Raw genomic sequence first — 20,599 nt, forward strand, 5'->3', positions numbered from 1 at the left:
AAGCCACAGAATGGATTTGATCTGGGAGGCACAACCCTCCTAGTTTTTATGTTTACTTGTTTGGAGGCAATGTCTAGATGAACTGGCCTCGTAAAAGCCTTCTCTAGCTCTGAAGCTGTGTGATTCATAAAAATTGAAAGTCAACTAATTGTTTTTTTATAATATCATCCTTGGAAGTATCAATTGTAGATTTCATCATAAATTTAAAATTAATATAATTTTGATCTTTGTTATTTGAATAAAAAAAGTCATATCTCCTTTGCATATTAACATTGTATATATGAGTGTGTATATATATGTGTGTATGTTTATTTATTTATTTATAGTATAAAATTGAAATACCCTGATGTACATGTTGCCAATGATGTTGCTATTCCAGAAGATTTCTCAGACTTTTCTCTTGCAAAAACAATTAGCAAAATTGAAGGGCAACTGGAGGAAGAAGGCATACCTGATTATATAGATGATGATATTTTTTGTGGCATTAGTAACGACATTGGAACAGGTAAGTTTTCTTTTATTTTTATCCTTGTATCACCGTTACATAGAAAAAGATATTTGGGAACTATTTTTCTTGTATTTAAAAAATGTATTGTGATATCTTGTGTTTGTTTCAAAATCATCTAGTGGGACATGGTAGGAGTAGTGAGTGGAATTATAGATAAAAAGGGTAATGAGTCAGTAATTGTTGAAAATGGGTGATGGGAAGTCGTTTCTCATTGACCTCATCTCTCTACTTCTATGTATATTTGATATTTTCTGTTATAAAGAGTAAAAGATTATATGGGGGGCACCTGGGTATCTCAGTTGGTTAAGCATCTGACTCTTGATTTCTTCTCAGGTCATGATCTCAGGTTTGTGGGATTGAGCCCCATGTCAGGCTCTCCACTCATCAGGGAGTCTGCTTGAGGTTGTCTTCCTCTCCCTTTGCCTCTTCTCACCCCCACCACCCTCAAATAAATAAATAAATCTTAAAAAAAGAAGACTATATGGTATTGGTTTCATTGACCACTTTTCAAGAAACTAAGGTTAAAATGCCCCATAGCTTATCATTTTTGGGTGGGGAGTTTGGGGCAAGGGGAGAGAGAGAGAGAGAATCTTAAGCAGGGCTGATGCAGGGCTCCACCTCACAACTAAATCAAGAGTTGGATTCTTAACTGACTGAGGCACCCAGATACCCCACATTAAAATAACTTTTAAAACCAAATATTTGGTGCTTGGGTGGCTCAGCGGTGGAGTGTCTGCCTTTGGCTCAGGTTGTGATCCTGGAGTCCTGGGATCAAGTCCCACATCAGGATCCCCACAGGGAGCCTGCTTCTCCCTCTGCCTATGTCTCTGCTTCTCTCTGTGTCTCTCATGAGTAAATAAAATCTAAAAAAAAATAAAATAAAACCCAATATTTCTTTGAATTCCTTTCATTTATGAATACTGTATTCTACTTAGTGCAAATTAAAAAAATGAATTATTGATGTGGCATCAGTTGAAATAATCATTAATTTTCTAATGAATGTAATTTTCTTTCTTATAAATTCATTCTCTGCATATCACTTTGAAAAATAATACTAAGTTTAGATCATCTAAAAACAAAATTTAGTTACCAGTAATATTTCTAGAACTGTTGAATTTATGAGAAGCCACTTATGCTTTTGTAAATAAAGACTAAGACAATTGAGTGTATGTGACCATGGTTAATACTAAGCTATAATTGTGACTTCAGGCAAGCCAGTTAGCCCCTCTGTAATAGCATTTTCTTCATTTCAAAATTTATCAGTTTGTATTAGATGGTCATAAGATTTATCTTTAAAATTCTCTTGATTCGGGATCCCTGGGTGGCGCAGCAGTTTGGCACCTGCCTTTGGCCCAGGGCGCGATCCTGGAGACCCGGGATCAAATCCCACATCGGGCTCCTGGTGCATGGAGCCTGCTTCTCCCTCTGCCTGTGTCTCTGCCTCTCTCTCTCTCTCTGTGACTATCATAAATTAAAAAAAAAAAATTCTCTTGATTCTGTGAAAACCATAACATGCGTAATGACTATTGTGCTGCATGCTAGTCAGTCATAAATGAGCTATTCATTTGTAAATTTATTACCTTTACTGACTTATCAAAGCTTTCTGGGAGTACTCTTCAGAAGAGAAGGAAAGTGAAGCAGGAAGTTGCCTGTATGTCTCTGTCAAGATGCCTTCAAGGACACAGTGATCACATGTTGACTATTCTTCAGTACATAGTCACCATGGCCCTGGGACAATATTCCTGCTCTTAGATACACAGAACCAGTACAGACGGACCACCTGAAATTGCTATTTTCTTTTTATTGCTGAATGTCCTCTCTGCCACTTTGCCTCCCTGTCTTCTCTTACCAGAATCTTTGGCTAAGCTATCCCCCCTTCTGGGGAGTTTTCTCTTGTTCCAGATGATTGCCTGAATGGCTGTTATGGGCAAGAGGAAAAGATGAAAAAGTAATTTAATAGTATATACTGCTTTGTAAGACTATTCTTTCTCCTTTCTTTTTAGAGACGAGCTCCTGCAAACTTCACATTTTTAAATGCATCATTTCCCTTCTATACTGTGCTAACCTGGAGTGACATGAGAGGCTTGAAGGAGAGTTGAGGCTAGAGAGCTCTAGGTGAAGTAGAGCCAGTCATTGTTAATCAGCTCCATGGTAACACTGGGAGCATTTAATAAGAGCTTTGTAACAGGAAGTATGTATGGAGATGTTTTGTGCTCTGTTGGGATATATCCTAATGACTTCTCAGAGGCAACTCCAGGTGTTTATTCAAGATAAGATCCGTGAAGGCAAAGCTTGTCTTATCCCTACTATGCCTGGAACATTATAGAAACTTAATGTATATTTTTTGAATGAATGCTTGAATGAATTGTGGAGTGAGTTCTAAGTTCACTTTTCACTTTATTTTGTTATATAGTTAGAGAAACATCAAAGATTTACTACTGATACTGTTGAATAAAGAACTTTAGGTAGTGATGAAATACCAAAGGCAGATTTTAGGGGTTGTGGAGAAAGCTTCAGCAGTACATCATTAGCGTAATTCTTTGCTTTTATGACACATAGATTACATTTTAACTTCTGTGAAATCGGGATATATATTACAGTCACTGGTATTTTATAATCACAGTGGCTGAGATTGAAGTTGAGTTTTGCTAGAGAGGTTTTATGTGTGCTTCTGCCAAACACTTGGGGACATTACCAACCTGAAATCACTTGAAGTTTTCTGACTGAGGTATTTTGGACCACCTTGGTAAAGACTAATTCAGTCTGCAAACTTAACGTGAGTACTAGCTTGTGGTTCAGATTCTCAGGAGAGGTTTTTGTTGTTTTTCCTTCTTTACTCAGTTCCAGGTTGAGATGTGGACAATTCCTTTTCACTGGGTGGATTTGTTTTTCATTTATCTTTACAGTGGGGGTATTTAGTATCTTTAGTATTCTCAAACAAGGATCTCCTGATAAACTCTCCATCTTGAACATTTTATTCCTCGTGAAATAATGATCTATCTTGTAATTGATGGCATCTTAGATTCAGTGAAAGGCAATAAATGTAATTATTTAAATCCACAGAAGCCCAGAACAGATTTCTAAAGGCCAAACTCCGTGTTATGCAGGAAGAATTGGATAATGTTGTATATGAATGTAATAAAAAGGTAAAAACCTCTCAAAATAAATTCTCTAATATTCAAAGATATTTTAGTAGCAGTTTCAATTATTTAAAAAATATATTCATTGAGGTATAATTTACTGTTAAATTTTGAATTAAATTATATATAAATACTCAACTTTTATTCTGAAATACTGAATTTTCACTGGGCTAAAGAATTTTAAATACTTGTTAGCAGTTAGAATTTTCTGTGTAAGATTTACAAATGTAAGCTATTAAACACAAAATATCTCACTTCCATTTTTGAAGATGAAAATGGAATATAATTTGTTTTTCTTTGTGAAATGAATATAAATATCTTTTTTTAATATAAATATCTGAAATCATATGAAGCTCCTTTTTTACTGCTTTGTTTTGATACTAAACCTTGTGCATTTTTTCACATAATGTATAATATCATAACTATAGGAAAATGAAATTCAGAATTTAAAGTCACAAATAAAAAACTTTGAAGAAGATTGTATGAGACAGCAGCGAACAATTAATTTGCAGCAGTCTCAAACAGAAAAATATAAAACTCTTTTTGAAGAGCTAAACAAAAAATGTGATGGATTACAGCAACAGCTATCTTCAGCAGAAAAGGTAATAATTTTGCTATTTTTCTGGACCTAATGTTAAAGATACTATAAAACTTTAAAGTTTACATGTTTGTGAAGGCACTACTTTTATTTGTTCAGTTATTTTGTTAGTATTTACTAAAATGTCTTCCAATATAAGAATATTCTTTAATAGCGTTATTGAAATACAATTCACAGACAATACAAATCACCCTTTTAAAGTATACAATTTAGTGGCTTTTAACATATTCAGAGTTGTGCAACTGTCAGTACGATCATTTTAGAACATTTTCATCACCCCAAAAAGACATTCTGTACCCTTGAGCCACCGTATCCTAACCTTCTTCCCCTAGTCCCCTCCATCTCTAGGCAACTTCTATTTTCTGTTGATAGATTTGCCTATTTTGGACATTTCATATATACAGAATTATACAATATGAGATATTTTGGGATATCTTTCGTTTAAGAATGTTTTTGAGGTTCATCCACATTGTAGTACATACCAGTACTTCGTTCCTTTTTATACAGTAATATTCCATTATATGGATATAACACATCTATTTCTTTATCAGATGATGGATATTTGTTTTATTTCTACTTTTTGACTATTTTGAATAATGCTGCTATGAACATTAACATATAAGTTTTTGTGTGGACATATGTTTTCATTTGTCTTGTGTATATACCTAACAGTAGAATCATTGGATCATATGGTTACCCTGTGTTTAACCTTATGAAAAACACTCAGCTCTTTTCCAAACCAGCTATACTGTTTGTACATTTCCACCAGCAGTGTGTAAGGGTTCTGTTTTCTCCACATCCTCACCAACACATGTTAGATAATCTTTTTTTTTTTTAATTTTTATTTATTTATGATAGTCACAGAGAGAGAGAGAGAGAGAGAGAGAGAGAGAGGCAGAGACACAGGCAGAGGGAGAAGCAGGCTTCATGCACCAGGAGCCCTGGGCCAAAGGAAGGTGCTAAACTGCTGCACCACCCAGGGATCCCAGATTATCTTTTTGATTCTAGGTATCTACTCATGTAAAGTTATCTTGTCATATTGATTTGCATATCTCTGATAACTAAAGATTTTGAGCATCTTTTCATATGTTTATTGGCCATTTGTATGTCTTCTTCGGAGAAATATCTGATTCTTATTGTTTAAATTGGAACTTTTAAATTCTTGAGTAGTAAATGTTTTTTTATATATTTTAGATACAAGTCCCTTACCAGATACAGATTTCTAAATATCTCTCCCATTCATTCGGTTGTCTCTTCACTTTCTTTACAGTGACCTTTGACGCACAAAATTTTTTAATTTTGAAATCCAGTGTATCTAATTTTTCTTTGGTTATTTGTGCTTTTGGTATCAAATCTAAGGGGATAATACATTTTAAATAAGCTATCAAAAATTTTATATTGTGCCGTTGAGATAATAAAATAAAGCATACTGTATGGTATTACTTTGTAAGACTTAGGATAAAAATTATGTATTATAAGAGATTTAGGAAGTAGGAAATTATGTCTTCATTACTATATTTTTCTTTAGTGTGTTCATATAAAAGAGCATATGTTTGAACATTTTAGTCTTGTATAATTAGCATTATCTTCTGGTAAAAAAAATTCTAAACATTGGATTTATTGAGATAAGATTTGTGTACAGTAAATCACCCTTTTTAAGTATACAGTTCTGTGAGCTTTGACAAATTCATAGTCATATAACTATCACCATAATTGAAATATAGAATAGTTCTACCATCCCCAAAAGTTCCCTTGTGAATTTAGTCAAATCCTTTGCATACTTGGAGTCTAAGGCAGCCACTAATCTGGTTTTGGTTCTTACATTTTGGCGTTTTCCAGATTGTCATGTAAATAGAATCACATAGAATAACTTGTAGGCTTTTGAGTCTTTTTTCACTTGCATAAAGCAATTGAGGTTAATCCATGTTGAAATCTGTTCTTTTTAATGCTGAGAAGTATAACATTGAATGGATGTACCACATTTTGATTACCTATATGTCCGGAAATAAAAATTAATTACAGTATCTAGTAGCAGAAAGTGCTATCCAATATGGTAGCTCACTATATGTGGCTATTCCAAATTGTGACATGCTATAAGTTTAAAATAAATACCAGATTTTGAAGACTTAATAACAATAAAGAATTAAAAAGAGAATCTTTTTATATTGATTACATATTGAAATATTTTAGATATATTGGGATAAATGAAGTATAGATATATATAATGAAGTATAGTATTAAAATTATTTTTACTTCTTTTTAAAGTAGTTACTAGAAAATTTTAAATTTCATATATGGTTCATATTATATTTGTTAGTCTAAAAGTTATAGACCAGTGTTCTAAGAAAAAAACATTGTATCTGGGAAACCAGAGTTTTAATTTGTCATGATACTTTATCATTTGTCATCATGCAGACAAGTTTCTGGTCCTGTCATCAGGATCATTTCACATAATCTGAAACCTTGCCTACATCTCTGATTCTCTTCTTCTTGGCCTTTATACCCAATCCTATGCATTCTTCACATGTTTTTCATTCATTTTTTTTTTCAATTTCCATTGCCCCTTCTTGATTCAAGCTATTAGTATCTTCTTTCTGAATCCTCCCCACTGATTATTTTATGTCTTTTCTCTTTTCCTTATCCATTGTATCCTATGTTCTGTCAATAGATTAATATTCTCAAAAGACCACATATGATTATAACTCCACCTTTGTATGGCAGAAATGGAACTAATATTTTTTTGAGTACTATGTGTCAGGCAAAACATATTATAGAAAGAGACTGAATCTAATAGGTTAAGCAAATTGCCCAGGGTCATACAGATAGTGGCAGAGCAGTATTCAAGCCATGTTTGTCTGACTCCAAAGTCTGTGTTCTTTCCACAAATCATGTAGACTCTTTCTCCAACTCCTTAAAATTAAGTGGTCTACTATTCCAAAATCTCACTGCTGTTGAGAGCTAAATATTTGAACCTTTGGTTCACAGTGAGTCTTCTAAGCTATTATGATACATCAACTCTCTGAAGATTTTTATTATAATGACTTTTCATTAGCTCTGAACTTCCCAGCTTGAATCCTTATCTACCTACCAGACAGAGAGGTGTAACAACTCTCATGGATTGAGTCTTTTTTTTTTTTTTTTGGCTAATTCTGCAACAACAGAATTGTTGTTGTCTGCAACAACAACAACAACAACAAAAAACCTCTCAATGTACATTTGATAGAAATGCAAAACAGAGCTTGAGTTTGATGGAGCTGCTTCTATAAACCTATAAAAGCCAATTATTTAAAAACTACTACAACTATTATACTAACAGGTAGAGCCATTTCTAAAATACAAAAACAAAACATTTTATTGCAGCATTGAATTTTGTTTTTCAGTTAATCTATTTTAAAATCAACTTTATTGAGAAATAAATACAATTAAATTTACTTGTTTTAATCGTGCAGTTCATTGAGCTTTGGCAAAATAGCATATCCTTATAACCATCACTGCACTTCCTCCAAATTTCCTTTGTCTTCCTTCCCCCAAATCTCTGACCTCTGACCATGGCCCATCTACTCACTGATCTGCATTCCTTCGTTACAGATTAGTTTTCCCTGTTCTACAGTTTCATACAGATGGAATCATAAGTATGTACTTTTTTATGCCTGGCTTCTTTTGTTCAGCATAATGATTTTGAGATGCATTAATGTTGTTGCATATTTTGTGGTTCATTCCCTTGTATTGCTGGGTAATGTTTGTTTATGGATGTACTGAATTTTGTTTATCCATCAATTTGTAGACATTTCTGTTGTTTCTAGCTTTGAACTATTAGAAATGAGGACACTATGAATTTTCATATACAAGTTTTTATGGAGACACATGTTTTTGTATAGGCACATCCAGTGATGTTGGAAAAATACCTAAGGGTAGAATTTCTGAGTATTACAGAAAGTGTATGTTTAACTTCATAAGAAACTGCCAAACTGGGTTGCCTGGGTGGCTCAGTGGTTGTGCGTCAGTCAGCCTTGGGCTCAGGGCGTGATCCCAGGGTCCTGAGATCCAGTCCTGCATCAGGCTCCCCTATGGGGAGCCTATGTCTCTGCCTCTCTCTCTCTGTCTCTCTTATGAATAAATAAAAATAAAATCTTAAAAAAAAAAAGAAACTGCCAAACTGTTCCGAGTGATTGTACCATTCTTCATTCCCACTAGCAATATAGGAGAGTTCCAGTTAGTCTGATCTTCATCAGCACTTGGTATTGTCAGTCTTTCAGAATTTTAGCCATTCCAGAGGGGCAGCATATTAGTATCTCATAGTGGTTTAATTTGTATTTTATAACTATTGATCTTGAACATTTTTTCATGTTATTGGCCATTCATATATCTTCTTTTGTCTATTCCTTTTGCCCTTTTAAAAAAAAGTATTGAATTGACATAGGAATTCCTTATGTTTCCTTATATAATTCTTTTGGTAGAATATATAGTGAAGAGTTTCTCACAGTCTTACTTGGCTTTTTTTCTTAACAGCATTTTTCAAAAGATGATTTTAAAGTTTGATGAATTCCAGTATTTTATTTTATTTCTAGTTTGTGCTTTTTTAATCAACTATTTAAGAAATCTTTGCCCAGTCCAAGGTCATGAGGATTTTCTCCCATGTATTCTTAAGGAGTTTTATGGTTTTATCCTGTGTGTGTGTGTGTGTGTGTGTGTGTGTGTGTGTGTGTGTGTGTACATGCATATATAAATAGATCTGTAACCTTTTTCAGGTTAATTTTGTATATGGCATGAGGGTAAGGTCAAGGTTTATTTTTCAGACAATCAACATTTGTTGAAAATAGTATTCTTTCTCAATTTAATTACCATGGCACCTGTGTAGAAAATGGACTATATATGTGGGTCAGTTTCTGGACTATTCTGCTACATAGATCTCTGTATGATCATTGATCTATATGTAGTATATAATTCATCAATAAAACCATGTGAAGTGGAGTTTTCTTTTTAGAAGGATTCTAATTGCTAGCTCACTTTATTTAGTGGATATGAGTCTCTTCTGATTTTTTATTACTTTTTTGGGTCAGTTTTGATAATTTGTGTTTTTAAAGGAATTTTTCTATCTCATTTAAGTTATTAAATTTATGGGCATAAATTTGTCTTTAATATTCCTTTATTATATTTATAATGCCTGCATGATCTGTACTAATGACCCCTATTTTTAATCTCTCATAATATTCGTTGTTCCAAAGTCTGCTTACTCTGCCTGATATTGTAGTAATTCCAGCTTCATTATGTTTCATGTTTGCTTGGTATATCTTTTTTCAACTTTTTATTTTTCATCTGCCTTTATATTGAGAATAGGTTTGTTGTAGCCACCATATAATTGGCTTTTGCTTTTTCATCCACTTCAGTGGTGTTTCTATTTTATTGAGATGTTCAGGCCAATTATGTTAATGCATTTTTTGATCAGATTTAAAACTGTCATCTTACTATTTTTCTGTTTTTTGTTTTTTTCTAACTCTGTTTTATTACTTTTTTCCTCTTCTGAATTGAATATTTTTTAGTATTACATGTTTTCCTCTACTGTTGGCTATATCTCTGTTTTATATTTTTATGTTCCATTTAACTCAAAAAACATATTTACATGTGTAAATTACATAAAACACAAAAACATATTTGCCATATCACAATCTACCTTCCAATCATGTTATACTCTTTAACACATAAGACCCTCACAACAATATACTCCATTTCTGCCTCCTTTCCTTTCTACTTTTGTTATGTTTACTTTTAAGTGTCATAAATCTCACAATATTTCTTTAAATGGTTATATTTTAAACAGATTGACATATGAAAACGCCTTTGTATTTACCATTTTTGGTATTCCTCATTTTTTTAGATCTCTTTTTTCCATATGACAGCTTGAAATAACTACCCTTTCAGTTTTTGTGCTGCCCTTTGGTAGTCACTGATTCTGGTGTTTGTTTCTTTGAAAAAAGACCATATTTTTCCTTACTGAATTTTTTTTTTTGAAAATTATAGATTCACAGGAAGCTGCAAAAATAACAGAGAGGTCCTTTAGACCTCAGTTTCCCTCATTGATAGCATCTGACATGATGATAGTATAATATCAAAACCAGGAAACTGACATTGGTGTAATCCACAGGCATTATTTGGGTTTCACTAGTTTTGTATGTGCTTCTGTGTGGTTGGACCCTTATATTTTTTAAGGATATTTTCCACTAGATACAGAATTATCAATTAAAACTTTCTGTCTTTTTTTTAGTACTTTAAAGATATCATTCCATTGTCTTCTGGGCTATGTCATTTCTGACAAAAAGTTCACAGTAAATCTTTTCTTTCTACTCTGTATTTTTCTATCTTTTATCTTTGCTTTCAAGACATTCTCTTTATTACTGGTTTTCAGCAATTTCATAATGATGTGTTTCTTAGTTTTGTGTAAGGAGTGTGTTTATTCTGCTTGAAGTTTGTTGAACTTTTTGAATCTGTGGGTTTATAGTGTTCATCAGATTTGGAAAATTTTGGCCATTATTTCTTCCAATATTTTTTCTTTATCCCGTCTCTCCCTCCCCCTATGTGAAACTTCAATTGTACTTCTCTTAGACTGCTTGATATTATTACACTTAAAATATATCAGTGATATTAGGTCACTAATATTTTTAGCCTTTTTTATTTGGATAGATTCTATTGCTATGTCTTCAGTAGTTTACTGATCTTTTCTTTGCAGTGTCTAATATGCCCTTATTCTTAACCAAGTGAAATGTTCATTTTGATACATTACTCATCTATGGAAGTTCCATTTGATTCTCTTTTATATTCTCAATGTCCTCATTATGTTAACATATATAATTAAAATAGCTGTTTTGACAGCTTTGTCTGATGGATCTGTCATATTTCTCATTTATGGATTTGTTTCTATTGACTACTGTTTCTTCTGTATATCAGTCACATTTTCCTGCTTCTTGGTTTGGTTAGGGATTTTATACTGAATGCTAAACATTGTGAATATTATATTGTTGAGTGCTTGTGTTTAGTGTGCTCTTTGAACACAGGTAGTTATTTGCCAGTTTAGTCCCTTTGAGACCTGTTTTTAAGTTTGGCTGGGATGTGTCTAGAGTAGCGTCGGGGAATAGTTCAGCTGTACCACTAAGGCTTCCCTTAAAGAGACCTTCCAGAATCTCCACTGAATGCCTCAGATGATCACTAAGTTCTCTCCTTTCTGTCAGGTTAGAGATCAGATGTCATCCTTCCTTGTGTGAACTATGTTTGCATTGTTCTGTTTACATTCCTTGATTGTTCTTTGCTGGCCTTGTTGGGTTTCTCTGTATGTAGGTGCAGCCTCGTCCTCAGTATACTGGAAGGATATCCTGTGTAGATTCCTGAAGCTCCCTCCTAATGGAGTTCCTCCTACTTGAACCCTTCTCATAAATTCTAGGGGCCTCGGTCTCCTCCAGCTTCCATCTCTGTCCCTCAACTTAGCAGACCTCGGCTCTGTTGTATTTTCTCCACATTATACCCACAGTGTGGACATTGCCTCCAGGCAGAATGCTGGGGTGATTGTAACACTACTCCATTTATTTGTCTTCTCTCAGGAGTCATAATCCTACTGTTTTCCTTTATCTCTAAATAGTTATATAACACATTTTGTCTATTTTCTTTAGTTTACATTGTGTTTTTATCTTAGGTTCTTATTTCATCATGAGTAGAAGCCTAAATCTTTGTTTTAGGGTTTTTTGGGTGTTTGGGTTTTTTTTGGGGGGCGGGTCAAATTATAGTCAGTAGGTACATTCCACAAGTTCTCTGACCATGGATTATGTCACACAAATATGCCTATCACTAGTAACTCACTTAAAAAAAAAAGTCTGCTCTCTTTTTCTTTCACTCCAGCTAAAATCGAGGTTTGTGTCATTTTTTAAAGATGCTTTGTTCTTTGTTTCTGTAGCAAAGCGCCTCAAAAGCATTTTCTTAATTTCTTCAAGTCCTTATCTTGCAAAGGAAGCTTTTAAATTTTTGTCTGTATGTATCCTGCAAAGCCATAATTTTAATGGTCCTTATCTTCGTTTAATATTGTATAGTTTACAAATTGCGATCACATACATATGATAGTTGTGTGTAGTCATATGGTTTTATTATATAGATCTGCATCTTCCCCTAGCTCTTTATTCCCTTTTCCCCAGCTTAAGTTTCATGGTGCGTATATATATATATATATATATATATATATATATATATATATATATATATATATATATATATATATATATATATAATTATATTTATATAATTATCCATTGTATATATTCTTAATTTCATGTGCCCATCATTTATGTAGAATAGTACCTGGCACACAGTAAATGCTTGATAAATGTGCTGAAGAAGTAAGTAGATACAGATATCATTACTACCAATTTTAGATATGGGAACTGAGTCTACCACAGCTCATAGGTTCTCTGACTCCATGTTCATTGCTTTTTGTATCTTAGCACTTTTTTCTAAAACCTTATCTGATCATTTATTCTCATCTGATTATTCCTCTTCTGAATTACTGTGACAATTTGTGTTACTCTTAAAGCATTTACTACCATTTTTATCCTGTGCTGTGGTTACTGATACAATACCTCTCTCTTTTCTTGCCCTCTCCCAGTGCTTTATGAATGCTTTAAAAGTTAAGAGAGGTTCGCAAATTATTTCTTCCTGGATCTCATAGTATTTGAGCTTTTAAGTGAGTTTTTAATTTCTTTAAGCTGTTTAAATTTTTCTCTTAAAAAAGGCTAAAATAAAATTCAGGGCTTAAGGTCTTTCCTAAAATTTGTCTTTAACAACATGTAAACTGCTTATTTTTTTTGGAAACAGTAGATTTGCTTTACTATTTTTAGCATATAAGGTATCATAAAAAATACTGGTATCTTGTCTACTTTGTAAATTACAAAATACTTGAATGTGATTAAAAATAAATGTTTTCAAAAAAATAAATGTTTTCAAGTTTTTGGTAGGTTTTCCCTTTCCTTAGTGGATTTGTTCATTTGGGAATACTTTATTTCCTATTTTACTTTTCTAATGCCTTTTTTCTTTTTCACTTCTCCCAAGAAGGAGCCATATTGATTCACCGTTAAAGGAACATAATGTGGTGTAGGATGGTTTTCATTTTTCTGTGAAGTAGGTTACAAAGTCACCAGCAGGAAAGAGAAGGGCAAAGATTTATCTTCATATTCTTTGGAGAAGAGGCTAAAATGAGGCAGCTAGAATTGTGGACTTTGTAGCTAATAAGAATCTCTGCCTTTTCCATGTGAACAGTGAGATAAATCAAGCTTGCTTTTACTGTAGCTACCACCCACAAAGCTGTGAAGAAGGCTGGTGATAGCAGATGGTATCCATACACAGTTTGATTTGTTTAGAAACCTACATAAAGAGCAGCATGTGTTTTGTTTTGTTTTGCCCTTAATTACTTAGGGCCAGGGAGATCAGTTTTCAAATAAAACAGTGATACAGCCAGGAGAAAAAAATTTATAAAGGAAGAAAACAGACAACTATATTTTTAATTGCATCATTTCAATTCCATAATATTTATTGAATCTCTGTTGTATATAAGGCTCTGTACTAGACATGGTAGGGGATGCAAAGAAGGGTGAGTTAAGTATTACAAAATAAATTCAGTTGAATAAACATGTCATTAGTGCCTCCTCTGTGCCCCTAAAGTTCTGGGAATACAGAAATTAGGACCATTTCTATCCTCAATGAGCTTACATTAATAATGTGGAAAATGAAGTAAATGAATAGTTTCAGTTCTGCACAGCAGATACTGTGATATATGTGTGTCAAGATGTAGAAGCTCTGAAGAAAGAGTGCCTAATTCAGCCTGGAAGGAGAATGAGGGAAGGCTTCCTGGTGGAGGTCAAACCCTCATGTACATCCCTCATTGAGTCTTAAAGGATGAATAGGTGCTGGCCAGGTAAAAATGAGCAGGGAGGAAGGATCAAGGCAGAAGGAAGAGCATGAGATAAGCAAAGGCTCAGAGACAAGAAACATCATAGCTGTTTGGGAGAGTTCCATATACTGCTGATATATCTGAAGGGTAACATCTTGCAGGAGATAAGATTATAGTGCCAGATAATGGTAGAGTTTGGGGTTTATTCTACATGTCATGTTTCTTCAGACCTGTAGACTCTCTGTGACAGCATCCCTTAGAATATTTGCAGACATACAAGTCTAAATCTACCCCAAGATGTGGAACATTAACCTATAACATGATTTTTTTGCTCGAGAGTTGGAATTTGCCCTGTAAGGCTAATGTAGAATGCTCTGTTTTGAACAAATATTTCTTTTTAAAAAAAAAATGTTATTTATTTATTTATGAGAGACAGAGAGAGAGAGAGAGAGAGAGAGAGAGGTGAGATGTAGTTCAGAGGGAGAAGCAGGCTCCCCCCAAGGAGCCCAACGCAGGACTCGATCCTGGACCCCGGGATCATTCGGAAGATTCAGATCTTCGGCCTGAGCCGAAGGCAGACGCTCCACCTCTGAGCCACCCAGGCATCCCTTGAACAAATATTTCTTATATGATATACTTTGTTGGGTTTATACAAACACAGTATTTATGAGAGTTTGTGCCTTACATAGTTGTTATGAGGAGGTTCCCAAAGGAAGAACTATAGGTACAAAGAGTTGCTTATAAAATAAATATAGAGGATCTCTATACTATATAAAAAGAGATAGAACATTCCAAACAAAAGTAATTTGAAAGCCTAATTCTTGACTACATCTGTAAGGATATATCTGTCTAATACCAATTCAGGGTAAGAATTCCCAGAGACCTCTCACTCATTGCTCAGCCCCCAGCCTTTGAGGTGTGTGTGTATGTGTGTGTGTAAAATTTGGGAGAAAGCAAGGAATATGGAAATGGAAAAGCAGAATAATAGAGGGAACGTATAAATGTTCCATATATCTCTTTTACCATATAGGAATTAGAAAGTAAAAGAAGACTACAAAAACAGGCTGCCACTAGCCAAAGTGCTACAGAAGTTCGGTTGAATAGAGCTCTAGAAGAGGCAGAAAAGTACAAATTGGAGTTAAGTAAATCAAGGCAAAATAACAAGGTATGGAAAAATTGAATAGTTTTGGTAATGATCACCTTTGGTAACTTTTTTCGCAAGAGTCAAAAATAATAGTTTTTAAATTTTAATTCTTAATGTTATGTGAACATTTCTGTTTTCAGAAGCACATTCATTATTGTTATGTGATTTTCAACAAATCTTTATTGTGTGCCCATGTTATATGCCAGACATTTTTCTAATCTCTGGGTACAAATGGTAGGAAAGAGTCTCTTTTGTATCTCAAATCCATTTCCTTCTCTTCTTTACTCACTTTTCTAATATAATGCAAAGGGCTACTTTATAGGGCAGTGGTTCTCAAACTTGAGCATGTATCAGAATTATCAGGAAGGCTGGTTAAGACAGATTGCTGGGCCCCACACCCAGAGTTTCAGATTTAGTAGGTCTAGGGTGAGGCCTGTTTTAAACTAGTTTTAATAAGCAGTTTTAACAAGTTCCCTGGTGATGCTGATGCCACTGGTTCTGAGACAACATTTTGATAATCACTGTTGTATCCCAGTATCTAGCCAATGATTGGTATAGAATTAACGCTCAATGCCTGAAATAACTGTTGAATAAATGAAGGCTCAAATATCGTTGTGTATGAAAACTGTTTGCATACTCTATAAATTTTGACTAATTCGATTTTGGTTCTATGTCAACCTAAAAGTGATGCTCCATTGGAATCTCTCCCTTTGGATAATACTGAATAATTTACACTTAACAGAGGCTTGATGAAGTTAGGAGCCACCTTTGTTACATACACAGATGATACATTTCCAATAAACTAACAGCACTTAATAGGACATAAAACTAGACTGAACTTGATAAATCCTCCAACATATTTAACAGAGGCAAAATGTGACCGTGACTACAGAGTTTTGAGATATCTTCTGTGAGATAGTTTGTACTGTGTAATCAGACTGTGTTCATGTTCAAGAGCCATCGATGATGGTATATTGGAGATTTATTAACAGAAGTTATTGAATGAGGAAGTCATCTTTATAACTTGCCAATAATTAGCATGCTATTGGAATATTATTTCCAATTTGGTTCACTCTGGAGGGATTTTGAAGAAAATAAAATGGAATAACCATGTATATGTCAGGATTTGCTAATTCTTAGTTGTTGATGTTTTAGCACAATTAGAGAAGTAGAAGGAAAAACTTGTTTCCATGACAGCAATAAAAAAGTTTGAGCCATTTTGCAAATTGACATACCAAGTCCTCATTAATTAGTTTAAAACCATCAACACTGTAAAAGCAAGTATGTTCAAAACAAATTTCTGATCCAAAGTCTGCATTATGGGTGATCAGTTTAAATGCAGTAGGAGAACATTTTGTAACTATTTGCTATCAAGTAGACATTTTGAAATCAGAGTTCTTAGATGTAACTTATTTTAGATTTCTGAAAAAATATGTGTATGAGTCTTAAGTTTCTGATTTTTTTCAATTATTTTGCTTCATTTCTAACTTGTCTTTTTTTAAAAAATATTTTATTTATTTATTCATGAAAGATAGAGGCAGAGGGAGAAGCAGGCTCCATGCAGGGAGCCCGATGTGGGACTTGATCCCAGGACTCCAGGATCACGCCCTGGGCCGAAGGCCAGGTGCTAAACTGCTGAGCCACCCAGGAGTCCCCTAACTTTGTCTTTGAAGGACATTTTGGGCTTATGCTGTTTAGTTTTTCCTTGTAGTCTAGTCTATATGTAAGTTTTTTTTTGTGAGGAGGTATATTTTTTCCATTTTAATTCTTTGTACCTTGCTTCTCATTCTAATTAGACATATGATTAGGTAGATAATTAAAATTATTCAGGTCTGTATGTTTAAGAAATAGTAAGGTTTCCATAAACTAGAACAAGATTGACTCCTAGTCATGAAAAAGTTAAAGATTTATTTAAAAAAAATAATATATTCTGCACAGAGGTTAGGAAACGAATCTGGCCTTAGAGTAAGAGTAACTTTTGAAATGAAGAGTCAGTCAAGTTAAATCAGATGCTGCATGAGTGCAGGGACCCCGATTGTCTCATTCTGTTGTGTCTCAGTGCCTGGAACATAGTAATTGCCTCTGAAATATACTATAGGAAGGAATGAGGAAAGACAACTTTGTGATGGTTTAATTGGAATTCTTAAAAACAGAGCATTTGATTAGATTGTTTGCTTATAGTCCATTTAAAATATGTCCTCAGGGATCCCTGGGTGGCTCAGTGGTTTAGTGCCTGCCTTCGGCCCAGGGCGTGATCCTGGAGACCCGGGATCAAGTCCCACATCGGGCTCCCTGCATGGAGCCTGCTTCTCCCTCTGCCTGTGTCTCTGCCTCTCTCTCTCTCTGTGTGTCTATTGTGAATAAATAAATAAAATCTTAATAAAATAAAATAAATAAAATATGTCACCAAGTCCATGTTATTTCATTTAGGAACAGATAATTTCAAATTCTTTATTAATTCATTTAGAAATATTTACAAAGGCCTTCTAGGTACCTGCCAGACCTTTCCTAGAGACTGGAGATACAAAGGTGATAAAAATAAATAAATAAATGTGATCCCTGTAATCATATACTCCCTGTAGTGGAGAAGCTGTGTGTTATTTAGACAATTCATCAAGCAAAACTGAGGTGCAACTGTGATTTGAGCAGGTAACCAGGTAAAGGCATGCTTTTTTAAAAAAATGTAATTCTGAGTTAAGATCTGAATAATATTAACAAGTTATATGCTAGGAAGAGATTATGGACAAAGGGAATCCTATGTATAAAATGGCTCTGTGGTAGGAAAAAAAACTAGGTCATGAAAGTCAGGGATGGAAGTGAAGAGAATGTTGTGAAGTGAGGCCTCAAGCAGGTAGAGGCCAAACCATCTAGATCCTTCAGGCTGTGTTAATATTTGGGGTTTTATCCAAATATAGTACAACGCCACTGCATGGTTATTTTGAACAAGGTAAGGGGAGACTATGCAGTGATCATATGTGTGCCTGGAAAGTATTTTTGTTTATTGTGTGAGAATTCATTGGAAGGAGGCAATGAATTCTGGCTAAAGAGTAGCAGTGTGAGAGATGGAGGCAATGAACTCAGGTTAAGAGGAGCAGTATGAGAGATGATGAAGTAGTGTGGACTAGACTGATAGTGGTGGAAATGGAGAGAAGTATCAAAATACATTGAAGAGAGAAAAATTACTAGGACTTGGTGATGGGTAGAGATGGAATTGTGAAAAAGGGAAGCTTTTGAGAGGATGTTTTGACTTTTAGTTTTCAGAACTGGATAGATAGTGCCATTCCCTGGAGTAGGTTTGGGAAAGATTTTAGAACATCTTGAGATTCATCCCATTGTTGCATGTGACAGTAGTTCACTTTTAATAATTTTACACATGGTATAAATATAACAAACAATACCCTCTATTGATGGACTTAGGGTTGTTTCCAGTTTTCACTATTACAAATAAAGCTGCCATGAATATTCACATATATGTCTTTGTGTAGACATGTGTTTTCATTTCTCTTGGGTAAATACCTAGAATTAATAAACATCTGGGTTTTATTATAGATGTACGTTCAACTGCCAAACTGGTTTCCAAAATGGTTTTACCAATATATATTCTTAACAGCAGTATATAAAAGTTTTAGCTGTTCCATGTCATGACCAACATTTGACATAGTCAGGCTTTTACATTTTACTGTTCTAGTGGGTGACTAACAGTATGTAATTGTGGTTTAGTTTGCATATTCCTAATGACCAGTGAATAATACAAACATCTTCATATGCTCATTTGCTATCTTGAGATTTTATATTTTCCCCAGTTTTATTGAGATATAATTGACATACAGCATTATTAAGTTTAAGGTGTATAGCATAATGATTTGATTTATATATTGTGAAATGATTACCACAGTAAGTTCATTTAATATCCATCATCTCACAGAGATACAAAAAATAAGAAAAGCTTTTTTCCTGGTGATGAGAATTCTTAGGATCTATTCTCTTAACAACTTTCAAATATACCATACGACAGCTAACTATAGTTATCATGTTGTATATACATTACATCTCTAGTGTTTTATTATAACTGGAAGTTTGTGCCTTTTGACCACCTTCCTCCAATCTCCCCTCCTGCCTCCCACCACTCCCTACATCTGTTAACCATAAATCTGATCTGTTTTTCTTTGCATTTTTAAAAAGAGTTTTTAAGTATAAGTATGATCACACAATATTTGTCTTTTCTTGTCTGACTTACTTAGCATTATGCCCTCTTGGTCCATCCATGTTCTTATGAATGGCAGGATTTCTCTTATTTATTCCTCTTTGTATAAATTGTATCACAATTTCTTTTTTTTTTTTTTTAATAAATTTTTATTTATTATGATAGTCTCACAGAGAGAGAGAGAGGCAGAGACACAGGCAGAGGGAGAAGCAGGCTCCATGCACCGGGAGCCCGACGTGGGATTCGATCCCGGGTCTCCAGGATCGCGCCCTGGGCCAAAGGCAGGCGCCAAACCGCTGCGCCACCCAGGGATCCCTGTATCACATTTTCTCTATCCATTCATGCATTGATGGACGTTTAGGTTGTTTCCATGTCTTGGCTATTGTAAATAATGCTGCCGTGAATATGGCATTGCAGATATCTCTTTGATGTAGTATTTTCATATCGTTTGGATATATTCACAGAAGTGGAATTGCTGGATTGCATGGTAGTTGTATTTTAAATTTTTTGAGGAACCTCTAAACTGTTTTCTATAGTGGTTTTACCAATGTACAATCCCACTAACATTGCACAATGTTCCCTTTCCTCCACATCCTCTCCATCATTTGTTGTCTCTTGCTTTTTGATGATAGCTATTCAGATTGAATGCAATTCCTATCAACATTCTATCAAGATTGAAGATACTGTTTTATTTCCCCTTTGATTTCTTCTTTGACCTGTTGGTTGTTCAGGAGAGTCTAGATACCTTCTTTGGTGAAGTATTGGTAAAAAGTTTTTTACTCTTAATAATATTTAATGAAGTTTAATTTATAGAAGTTATAAATCAGCATAAAAATTGTAGTTAGTACAGAGCATTTCTGTAATCTTCAAACACAGTTTCCTCTGAAACTAACATCTACATTAGTATGGTACATTTACTATAGCTAATGAATGAATCAATAACGTTATTCACTAAAGAGCATACTTTATTCAGATTTCCTTAGTTTTTAATCTCTTTGGTTCATTTTTAAAAATTGAGTTGACTTATTATAAATGAGCTATAAGTTTTTATGTATTCTAACTACATGTCTTTTGTCAGATATA

At 34.1% G+C, this 20,599-nt stretch overlaps 1 protein-coding gene across 11 annotated transcripts in view; it reads left to right on the forward strand.

Annotated features, from left to right (window-relative positions):
* The window catches only part of TEX9 (testis expressed 9), a 198,764-nt gene that overhangs the window by 160,826 nt on the left and 17,339 nt on the right, over window positions 1-20,599 (forward strand). For 8 of the 11 annotated variants that reach the window (XR_013370322.1, XM_077881201.1, XM_077881203.1 and 5 more), the window contains 4 exons: window positions 327-505; window positions 3,572-3,654; window positions 4,077-4,250; window positions 15,199-15,333. Coding sequence is in view for 10 of the 11 variants with exons in the window: in XM_077881201.1 (XP_077737327.1) it covers window positions 327-505; window positions 3,572-3,654; window positions 4,077-4,250; window positions 15,199-15,333 (571 nt within the window). In the remaining variant the exon portion in view is untranslated. Of the gene's footprint in view, window positions 1-326; window positions 506-2,562; window positions 2,624-3,571; window positions 3,655-4,076; window positions 4,251-15,198; window positions 15,334-20,599 lie in introns of those variants that run through there. The other 3 variants (XM_077881206.1, XM_077881200.1, XM_077881205.1) reach the window with 3 other exon arrangements.

This window comes from Canis aureus, chromosome 32 (genome assembly GCF_053574225.1).
Source record: "Canis aureus isolate CA01 chromosome 32, VMU_Caureus_v.1.0, whole genome shotgun sequence".
NCBI classification, from domain to species: domain Eukaryota; kingdom Metazoa; phylum Chordata; class Mammalia; order Carnivora; family Canidae; genus Canis; species Canis aureus.